This window comes from Meleagris gallopavo, chromosome 7 (genome assembly GCF_905368555.1).
Source record: "Meleagris gallopavo chromosome 7, MGAL_WU_HG_1.1, whole genome shotgun sequence".
In the NCBI taxonomy this organism is placed as follows: Eukaryota; Metazoa; Chordata; class Aves; order Galliformes; family Phasianidae; genus Meleagris; species Meleagris gallopavo.
In genome coordinates, this window is record NC_139410.1 from 6,160,502 (window position 1) to 6,172,037 (window position 11,536).

The following is an 11,536-nucleotide window of genomic DNA, read 5'->3' on the forward strand; positions in this document are numbered from 1 at the left end:
ACTGAATTGAATAAACAGGTTCAAAGGACAATGTAACAAGCTACTTTTGTCTGGATGCCAGATATACATGGATCAACTAGTTCTTCCATTAGAGTGTTTTATGCTCTCATTCAAGGAGAACTTGATACAGTGGCTCAAATATAATCATGGATCAATGCACATGGATTTATGAAGAACTGCGGAAGGACGTACGCATCATCCCAGCCTGCCACTAAAAGAGCACTCAGAATAAAATATCAATGAACACGTTACTAATTCACAGTGCTTAAAATGACCAAAAACTGAGTAATTCATCACAAAATTGGTGTCAAGTATTCAGAAAGTAATTTAGCAAATGTGTGTGTGGGGAAGGGGTTGGGGATACAACCTGTCTTACAGATATCTAGATTTTCCAATTAGACAATGAAAAGCTGAGACGTCCCCCCGGAATTCAGCAGTGATTCTAGAAAACTCTGGCCATAAAAGATATCTAACAGCATGTATTCTGAAGCATAATGACACTTTCTGGGCTACAGCTATCATCTAACATACACAGATTCAAATTTATATATTTAATTACATTCGAGAAATAAAATGAAAAATGAACAGGTCATTATATTACAATTTCCCTACAATATAGCAATGCAGACCTGAGTTATGGGAGGAAAGATACTGCCAAATTATTTTTATTAGTAACAATATCTCCTCAAATTCACAAACAACACATTCTGTTTTATTCATTCCTGTTTGACAGTTAATGATATTTCCCCATGTGTTCTAACAGACTTGATATTGTGAAGACTGGTTTGAATTTTATGGCTTGTTTCTCAACCAAGGCTCTCCAGATACTCAGTTTTAATCCCAGCCCTCCTCAGAGTTTTAGCTCCTTACAGGTCTGCTGTTTACATCAGCAGAAAGCTATTATCTGTGTGTCCCAAGGCAAGTGAATGGGAGGCAATTTAAAGAGCTCCTCAAAACTTGCCCAACAGAGGTGGAAGGTACAAAGTTCAACTTCTCTTGAGGAGACTGCTGTCTCCTCTCCACAACAGAGCCTGTTCTTGGCAAAATCCAAGCAGAAGCCAGACAAAGCAGCGAGATTTTGGATTTTACAAGTCCAGTCTGCTTTGCAAGTGCTAAAACAACAGAATATTTACAGTAACATGGTTCATCTTACTTCTGGAGGTGCAGGTGATGCGGCCGCTGCCCTCCCCCAGGCAGGTGCAGTCCACCATCATCCAGCCCTGGTAGGGCTTTTCCCAGGTCTCACCCACCACATAGGATGTTCCAGCCGTGTTATCATAGCACCTCTCGGCTGAGGGAGAAAAAAGGGTCAATGTTTATGCCCCATATGGAACCGGAGACATCCCAGCTGAGGAGTGAGACTGCTCCCCAGCCAAGCTGAGGGAGGACAAAGCCATCACATACCCAAGGGCTTGCAGGTCCACTCGCCCTTGCCGTTGCCCAGGCACACACACTCCAGCAAATAGCCGCCCGTCTCGTGAGGCCGACGCCAGGTATCACCGATCTTGTAGGACTTGCCGCCTTCATGGCAGCGATCTGAGGGTGGGAGAGAGGGGAGTTGAGGTGAGGAGCACCACCACAGCCAGCACCACGAGGATGTGGGGTCTTTACGGGGACAGCAGCGAGTAGGAAAAGGTTTGATCATGGTGGAGGTGAAGGAAGGAAGAAGAAGGTGAGGAGAAGGGCCGATCATGGCTGCCTCTTTCATGCTGCAAAATGGCGGCCACCGTTTTCCTAAGAGGGCACCACTTTTCCCTTGGCGCCACCTCAGCCCACCCAAGCCCTGTCCTGTCTCCTCAGCTAAGCACTGCCAGGTTTCAAACCACAGAAAAGACTGACTGCTGAAACAGGGCTAGCAGGGCCTGAGGAGATGCTGTTTCATCCTCATGAGGGTTTGCTTCCATCTTGTGCAGACAGGGAAACGCACACTGACGGCTATCCCCACTCAGCATGAGGCAGCCAGGCCAGTGTGTGGAGAAAAAGGTGATGCCCTGATGATAATGCTCCTCCTGGGTTTAAAAATCCTTCCCCAAAAAGGCCAATTCCCAGTCTACTTGCACTTCGTGGGCCTGAGGTGTTTGGGTCCCACTGCTCAGCTCAGGCTCAGGAAGGGAAATGCAGTGAACAGCAGTTAGCAAATGAGATCCTCTTCCAAGGAAAGAAGTACACGTCTGGTCATTTGTTAGGAGCCACTAAAATGTTTCATTGGCTCATTTATGAAAGCAGGCAATCTAAGAGTTATAAAGATTGATTCAAATCCAGTCACAGTCAATGAGACTCTCCAGTGAGCCCTAAACCAGGCTGATGATGAAGAAATGAGACTGCTCTTATGTCTGCAATTTCCTTACCGACTCTTTCTTTTCTTACAACACTTATCATCCCTGCTCAATAAAATGCCATTACATTCTGAAGGGCTCCAGCTCTACTTGCTATATTTGATGCATTTCTTTCCATGCTATAATGATGGCTGGCTTTCGAGCCCTTTGTGGCAATGCTATTGGGCTCAGCACTGTGTGTCTTAAACAAGAAACTGAATACTGTAAGAAAGACTTTTCCAAAGGTGCCTAAGGGACTTTGAAATCTCAGACTAAAGGACCTGATACACAGCGAACTTCATCTGCGCTCAGAGAAAGTCTAATTATGAACTGAAGGGAAATTGTGAACAATTCAGTGACTCAATATGGAAAGGATTTCCAGACAGAGACAGATGTGAAAGGGAAAGCTGTGCAGAAAGAAACAAGTATGGGGCAGACAGGTAAAAATGAAATTGCAGAAGCATGGAGCTGGCTCAGTGGATATCAAACCCTTGTTCCCTTTAAGACCAGGGCTGACGTGACATTTTTAGAGTCTAAAAGGAATGGCTTCCAAGTGCTCAATATTTTGAATATCCCTATTAATGTTTACAGGGTAACTTTGACTCAATAGCAGACTAGACCCTGATGTTTATGCAAGTATATTTTGACTGGAAAAATGTGTCTGCGAAGATGCAAGACATTCCTGTACATATTAAATGTACTAACATGTATGGCTGGACAACAGCAGTCATCCTGGCCTATGTTTTTATACATAGGACTTTACCTCTTAAGCAGAGGAGGAGTTTGGTTTTTAAAGTGTACATACGTTGGGCAAGGACTTTCACTTACAAGATTTTAATGCGCTTTGGATCAAGTCCCCCTAACTCTAGCTAATAGGCACTGGAAGAATTGTGAAAATGGCTCTGGAAAATGTGACAACAAGGAATGAGCTCTAGTAACAGGCTCTTGATTACATACTGGCAATGGTGCAGCTGATTCTCCCACGTCCAGCTCCAATGCAAGTACAGTCCCAGATCATGGAGTCCTTGGGGCGCTCATAAGTCTCCCCTACTCGGTAAGTGGATCCGGTGTATTTGTCAAAGCAAGTCTCTTCAGCTATAAAAGAAGAAAAATGAACTTCTTGAAACCACTCTGGTAACATGTACGGTCAACAAAAATGCATGTTCTTCACCTCGTCACATGGATGCTCTTTTTTCTGGGGGAAGATCAGCCTCCTCTTTCTTCTCTAGTGGAACAACAGAAAGGAACTGGGGCAAAATTAACCCCCTCAGGGTCTCCATGCTGCTGAATAACCACAGCTTCCCTCCCACAGTGAGCCAGGGGTTGAGCATGGCACCTGAGCTGGCACGCCCTAAAGGATCAACCCCAACTGTTTGAAGTGCAACAGTACAGAACTCAGAGGGGAGCAAATATTCCCCAGAAGCTGTGGGTTTTGACATGTTAATCCACTTCTTTTGAGTGCATTAATCCTGAATTCTGCAGCAGCTCCGAAGAAGTCAAAGGGGCCCACTTGTGATCTGTTCACACTTGCCCAAACCTTTGTGATTACTGGAAGGGTTGTACCAGTGCTGTCACACAACTTGAGGTCTCCAACAGAACAAGGTTGTGGACCTCACTACCAGACAAATGAAGCTAAGTGTGCCACAATAGCTGCTACTGGACTTTGGGAGTGTAAAAACTTGAATACTGAGGGAGGAAGAAAATGTAGAATAAACCCTTTTTTATGGAGGAGCAAGGGGACTGAGTACTCCTTAAAATACCCTAGCAGTACTTCACTCAAGTTTCGCCTAACAGATCTCTGAGATGCTCCCATCTGTCTTACATGAACGTTATCAGCCAGGAAACCAGTTACACTCTTGCATCTCCAGAGCAAGATAAAGGCATTACAGCAAACCAATGGCTTGAGACCAAAGACAGATAGCATGCATTTGATTACCTAAACCACGCTGTATTCCAGAGAGACGCATCTTCCAGCAGACGTCGCATTTAAAGTTTTTTCAGTTACCTAAACTTTTACTGCAGAAGACTAAACAATCTCATTTTACACTCAATGATGGAACGCTCACAGCACAGGCTGGGGGGCTGTGAAAAGTTGTAAGCTGAAATATTTTTAAACAGGCTGACGACACCGCACAGCTATGAGAAGTTGGGGTGAAGCGATCAAACTGCACAGAGCCAGAGCTGCAAAGTGACTCCAGATTTGAGCTTCCCCATGCGAGCGGAGTCGGTTCAGTTCATTATAAAGAAGAGGTTGGCTCCAAAGTTAATGTTTAGATCCAATCCTCCAGAGAGGTGAGTGATGTTTGGCTTGGGGTTCTGGTGGCAGGCCCATCTCTAATGAAAAGCATTTCTTAAAATCCCAAGCCAGATCTTCAGTGTAATTGAGAGTAGATCCGTTAGCTGACCCTAAGGACCAAACTCCAGCTAAAAACCCAGACTGCTCGCTGTAACTCACTTAATCTGCACCAAAAGCCACTCTGCAGCTAAAACACCAACTTACGTTCGGGCTTGCTTTCACAGTTAAACCCTCTGCTTCCACCGTAGCAGGTACAAACCAACGTGTTCCCCAGGTAAATGCGCTCCCACTGCTGGTTTATCTGGTAGTACCGTCCATTGTCAAAGCAGGTCTCTGCGGAGGGGGGAGGGAGGGGAAAGAAAGCAAAGTTTCGTCTCACCGAGGGCGCGGGCAGGGCACGACCAGCCCAAGCAGCACCGCGGACCCCCACCCGCGTCGGGGACACGGAGTTGGCCAGCCCCCGCTCCAGCCCCGCAGCCCGTGCCGGTACTCACGCTTGCTCTGCGCGGGGGTGGCTTGCGGCACCGAGGCGGTCTGCGCCTGCCGCCGGTTCTTCCCTCCGCGCCGCTGCCCTTCGCCCCCTCCCGCAGCCGCCGCCGCCGCCGCCCCCAGGCAGAGGGCGAGCAGCGCCAGCCGCAAACTGCCGCGGCCCGGCATCCTCGGCACGGCTCGAAGAACGGCGCGGGGATCGGCGCCGGGATCTGAGCGGGGAACGGGACCGCTCGCAGGCAGCCCGACGGTCGGGGCAGTGCCGCCGCCCGGGCGCTATATAGGGCAGGCGGCGCGGGGGGGAGCAGCCGCCGCCGCCCCGGAGCCCATTGGCCCTCGCAGCCGCCGGGGGACGGACGGGGGCCGCCACCGCCCCGCCGAGTAGAACGCGGCGCTGCTCCGCCGGCAGCCACAAAGGGTCGGGGTGCGGAGAGGGGGAGCGGCCGTGCCGTTTTGTGGGGCGTTTCCCCCCCTCTTTTTGAGAGCTTTTCTTTCGTTAGAGCCAGGTTTTGCACCCCTTTGAACTACAAGAGGTCTTCAGCGTCGCAATCTCACTTGAGCAAGTTGCATACAAACTTTGTCACGCTCTTTTGCCCGTCTTGTTCCCACAGCCTCTCTCCTGCGTTGTGGAGTGTCTCTTTTCCCTGCTTCGAAGGGAAGTCCCAAAGCAGAGTGTGCAACTGTGGCCGCAAAGCAGGAAGCTGCTGGTGGAGAGAGCACCGCACGCGCTACTGCAGCAGACCCTGTCCTGGTGCACTGCTTGGACCAGAGCTCAAGCTCAGATCATATAGAAAGATTGTGCTGCTGACTGTTTTTGTGGTACCCTCTTTGCAAAGGGGTTATTGATCTAATAGTCCGCTCTGGTTCCCAATCTAATGAAACAACTGACAAACACGTCTCGCACTGGACCTTCCTCTAGTTCCCAATCTATTGAAGCAACTCTGACAAACGTGGACGTGAAGTACTGTCTTGCACTGAACATTCCTGAATCTCCATGAAAGTTCTTCACCAAAATGGGCACCAAGCTCTAAATGGCTTCCTCTTAAAGCATGCTGATTGTATGACCTGCACTGAAAAGCAGGTCATAGTCTGTTTGGGATGAAGATGTTCAATAAGGATGAAGATGTTCAATAGGCAGCACATCCCCAGCACATGCTTTGTTCCCAGAAGGCCCTTAGTTGGAATGGCAGGTATGTGTTCTCAAAGAAATTTCTATTCCTCACCATGACAAATGTCCACAGGTTCATTAACACGAGTTTCCCTGCTGAAAGCTTACTGGAAATTGAAACCTCACCTGGCAACTGAGGTGAGCTGTGGTGAGCCAATTCCCATCTTGTCTAATTTTTATTTTTAAATCTACTGTGTTGCATTTTTTTAGCCATCAGAGACACATTACCCCTCAAAATAATCACACAACCAGTGTCACCATAGCAAGGGAGAGCTTTAGAAATGGAACGCATCATCATAATGAGAACCTGCTTTCAGAGATTTTTCCTGCTTTTTTGAGACTGGAGATAGAAAGTGTTGTCCTGTAATGAAAACTTAAAGCAACTCCGGAGTCCTTGATGAAACCAGGCTGAGGAGAACACTGTGAGAAGGGATGATCCTTTCTAACTGGGATGTGCTTCTTATGGACAGGGTGTGTGAGCAAGTCCCACTGCTGAGAGCTGCTAATTAAGCACAACTGATGTGATGAAGGAAAAGGTGATAGGAGCCTTCAAGCCCAGGAGGATTATGGTAAAGAAAAATCACTCCAGGAGATACGCTTAAAGTGGAAGGTAACCCAGAATGAACTGGCTGTGGTGGAACAAACAAACATGTGGGTGCAACCAGCTGTCTTCCCTGTGGAGGAAGACCTCCCCCTTGGTCCTAGGTGCTGTACAAACATAACCAAAGGGCACTTCAGGGTGTTTCTAACCTCTGAAGGTCTGGGTACGTGCCACCTACCAGCTCTCCTCAAGCATAAGGAAAGGGTCACTGTTCCAAAGAGATGCAACTTCTAGATCCATTTCCAGCATGCTGCTTTTAGTGACCCAATTTCCAGCCTGCTGCTTTTAGAGACTATTTTTATAATGGCATTCATAACGTGTATATACTGGATATACTCTGCATGGTCAACCGTTGACCTCATTTATGTCTTTTGTCATCCTGCATTGCACCTAAGTCTTCCAGGACAATGTGAGTGCTTGCACAAAAATGAAAACGCTATTCAGTCTGAAGACTGAGGAATAGTGTTAACAAGTGTGTGACTGTGTCTAATGCTTACCACAGCACTGCTTACACAAATAGGGGAACAAATGTAAGAATCTTATTTAAGAAAACATTACTGGAAGCACACAAAACAAAGTAATAATTTTCAGTGATTCTCAAATTAGTTTCTTGCACAGCCATCATTTATTAGCAGCCAGAAATAATCTAAGGAGTCGTATTTCAACAAAATTTGAAACAGTCTGGTTTCACTTCTAAAGGAATCTCTGACAGTAATTATGACACAAACATGCAGTAGTCATTATATTGCATGCTGTTAGACTTTCTGAGATGTCTCTTAAGTTATTTTGGGAAATGGATGTGACTCCTTTGTCTGTCCTTCTGTTCGTTCATCCCTTGAGCTAACAGCAATGAAAGAAAGATTCACCTGAAGTCTTTCTTAGGATGAGATCACTCTGAATTTATAACAACCTTTCCATAGTTTTTGCATCCCAATAAGGAGTAAGGATGTTCTAAACCTCTGCTTTAGCCATGGATATTCTGATTCAATTCTGATTCATGTTCTTGGTCTTTTTTGAAATCCTAACTTTTCACTCTTGGCTAGAAAAGGCACGTGTCCTTATAAGGTCCTCCTGACTTCCCTTGTTCCGTGTATTGCTCTGCAGATAAGCTTCTCCAGTGGGTTGGCTTAATTTCCTCTACTGCACACAAGGCTTGGGGGCTGTGGATATGCCTGGGAGGATGGTCTGGCCCTGAAAGCATTTTCCCGCAAGTCCTGATAGCACAGAAAGCACCAAGCCAGGTCACTTGTTATTCTTTTAGCAATTATTTAGAGTAATGGCCACATGGGCTTAATTATCTCCTTCTAAAATTATCACTCATAAGAACAGGAATCATAAAGACAACAGGTCAGGATTCCTTTCCTTCACATAGGGAGACCATTAAATGCTTCCTGCAGTTTCTAAATATTTTGCAAGAACTCCTGGTGCGAGCTGAAAATTTCTGAATCATCAGAATTTCAAGTCTGTGGTTTGAGTTAGGTCAGAGCAGAATTCATTTCAAGGCTTACTGAGGTTCTGCTGCACAGTGCTTCATTCACTCCTGAGTGCAGCCGTCCTGAGAGTCTCATCCAGGAATCTGGAACATCACTCCTTAAATGAAATTCATTCCTTCTGCTTCTTACCAGCAAATTCAGTGGTATGTAACTTTATGCCAGCTCTCGGCATTGGAATGAATTTCATCGTGTATAAATGGTCCCTAACATGGCATTCATTACATCTTGGCACTCTCAATGGAAATTCCCTGCTCTTCTCCCTCCTCCCCAGTCTTTCATAACTAAACGTTCAGTGTCATCAACACAAAAAACGCATTTCCTTTCTGTAGCTGTCTGTGGATTATGTTCCTCTGCTTGGTCACCTGAACTACTGTAGTTTACCAGTGGTGAGAAGTTCATAGCTGTGGCTCTTGCTTTGCAGTTGGCTCTGCAGAACAGTCAGCTCCAGGCATTTAACCATTCATGAATCTGTCCCTGGAAAATCAGATGAGGAACCTGGGGGCAGGGTTCAAGATTTTCATTCTCTTCCAGGTACAAGGCTTCTTTTGGATTTTCAGTTTGCTTTTCTGATTCTGCAAGGAGGATTTACATCACATATGAAGCAATACAGGAATGGTTGCTGAGAGTCTGATGTGATTCCCAATGCCAGAACTCCAAGGAAAATGAGAACTTCTGTGAGGCCTGTGACCATGTGGCAGACAAGCAGCGCATGACAGACCCTCATCCACAGAGCAAGCTTATGGAAGAACAATACCAGCTTTAGAAGAACTGAAAACTTATCGTAGAATCACAGAATCATCAAGGTTGGAAAAGATGTCTAAGATCATCTAGCCCACTGTCAACCCATACCCACCATACCCATCAAATCTTAGTATCACATATCCCTGCTTCTTGAACACCTCCAGGGGTGGTAACTACTACTTCCCTGAGCATCCTGTGCCAATGCATTAACACTCTTTCTGAAAAGGCTCTCCTGAGCCTTTTCTTCTCTATAGAATCATTTGAGTTAGAAGGGACCCTTAAAGGCCATCTAGTCCAACTCCCCTGCAGTGAACAGGGACACCTACAGCTCCATCAGGTGCTCAGAGCCCCGTTCAGCCTGACCTCAAATGTCTCTCCAGGGAGGAGGTATCTACCACCTCCCTGGGCATCCTGTGCCAGTGCTCTTACCATAAAAAACTTCTTCCTTAGTTCCAGTCTAAATCTCCCCTCTTTTTGTCTGAAACCATTTCCCCTTGTTCTGTCACATCAGACCCTGCTAAAGAGTCTGTCCCCTTTCTTATTGTAGCCTCCATTTAGATACTGAAAGGCTGCTCTCAGGTCCCCATGGAGCCTTCTCTTTTCCATGCTAAACAGCTCCAGCTCTCAGCCTGTCCTTGTAGGAAAGGTGTATCATCCCTTGGATCATCTTATTGGCCCTCCTCTGGGCAGTATCCAACCGGTTCATGTCTCTCCTGAGGACTCCACATCTAAACACAGTACTCCAGGTACTTGACAATTTGAGGTTCTTGGTAACACTTTCAGATGCTAAGAAGACATTTTCAAAGACACTCACTCAAATCCTATTCTAGTTGCCTAAATCTTTGAAAATCTCAGTGTCATGCCCTGCTGGGGATTTTCTGTAGCACTTCTGGGGAACTTCTCAGAGCATCTCGGGAAATATGATTGCACTTTCAGGATGAGCTATGAGTACTGCTGAATGTGGCTTGAGACAGCAAGTGTGGTGTTGCCAGTTCTTGAAAGAGGTGTTATTTTAGGCAGCATTGGAACTGTCTTGTTTTAATGAGGGATGTTCCATCTCTCCAGCTGATGTCTACTCCACTTGAAGGAAATCCTCCTCTAACTGGCTGCTCGTGTCACTTATTTTCCTGCTTTTTTAGAGGGTAAGATGTTCCCAAAGACTGCTGTAGAGAATGAGTGACATCTCTCCTATCTTCCTCCAACTTGTCATGCTCCTCACATGGAAAGAAATGGGATCTTGCAGCTTTTCCTCAGATCAAAATGAGAGAACTTGAAAAGGCTCAGAAGTGGGGCTACTGGGACAAAATGCACCAAAGAGAGGATTGCTGAGAGGCCATGATCTTGTGCAAACCTATACATGCAAGGCATGGATGAAGGAGGGAAAGAAGTTACGACAGCTGGAAAAGCATAGTTTCTTACGGCTGTTATTTTCTTTGTAATCTTTGTGTTTTGGCCAAAATCTCACTTGGTGCTGGCAATGGGGGAAGGTTCCTAATTACAGTGGCTGCCTTTATTTTGCCATTACAGAACTCTAACAACAATTTCACTTTTGAATAACAAAGGATTTTCTCTTTTAATGGAAGGACAATGTTATTGGAATAAATTGTGTCTCCCTTAAAGCCCAGCAGAAGAATTGAAACCCTTCCTTTCTCCACAGCAATCTTAAAAGTCCTAAAAAAAGTTAAGTAATGGTGATATCACCACCAACAGCATGAGGTGAACTTAGCCACAAACTCTGGGGTTTGAGTGCATTTGCTTTTATTCTTTCCCAACAAATATGGCAAATCACACCAACACTTGTTTGGTTTTAGGCAAGCCTGGTCAAAACTCAGAAAGAAATGCTAGTGCTGGGTTGAGCTTGGCCTGCTGCAAGGAAGTTGAATACACTGAGCAAGCAAACAGCTATTTATTATGATGATTATATGGGGGAGTGCGTAACGGGTTGAATTTGAGAGTCACAGAGGCACTGAGCTAGCAGCATTCAGAAGGAAAATATTTTGGCTCCAAGCTGCACTTTGTCCCCTGTTTCCTTCTTACCCCTTCCACCCAGCCATACATGGAGCCAAGGAGTGTGGATAGTTCTCTGCTGCCAATTTTGAAGGTTTTTTTTTTTTTTAATCTTTTACTGTTGGTAACCTGGTTTTTTGGCTGCAGACTAGGATGAGAAAAGCTCTCACTTTCACTTGTTTTTCAGCCCTAACCAGGAGTTCTTGTTGGCTGCTTTTTCTACTTTCCAGCTTCTGGGGAAGAACTTGGGTCTGCTCCCTGCCTTCATTGTCATTTTCTTTTTCCCAACTCTTCCACGCTCTCCCTTCTGCTATTCCAGGTCTCCTGGACAGCAAGATGCTCCCTGGTTCTGGTTTATTTGTTTTAACTTGGTCGTTTCCTGGGGCCCAGCAATAGTGTCACTTCTCCTGTGGGACTTCCCAACTA

The 11,536-nt window shown here is 46.0% G+C and overlaps 1 protein-coding gene across 4 annotated transcripts in view; it reads right to left on the bottom strand.

Moving 5' to 3' along the window:
* The window catches only part of FN1 (fibronectin 1), a 49,981-nt gene extending 44,607 nt beyond the window's left edge, over positions 1-5,374 (bottom strand). For all 4 annotated transcript variants that reach the window (XM_085228654.1, XM_085228657.1, XM_085228655.1 and 1 more), the window contains exons 1-5: positions 5,106-5,374; positions 4,816-4,944; positions 3,273-3,410; positions 1,405-1,536; positions 1,154-1,291 (exon numbers count right to left, since the gene is read on the bottom strand). In XM_085228654.1, coding sequence (XP_085084780.1) covers positions 1,154-1,291; positions 1,405-1,536; positions 3,273-3,410; positions 4,816-4,944; positions 5,106-5,268 — 700 coding nt within the window. In that variant the 5' untranslated portion in view covers positions 5,269-5,374. The remainder of the gene's footprint in view (positions 1-1,153; positions 1,292-1,404; positions 1,537-3,272; positions 3,411-4,815; positions 4,945-5,105) is intronic.
* Between the last annotated feature and the right edge of the window lie 6,162 nt (positions 5,375-11,536).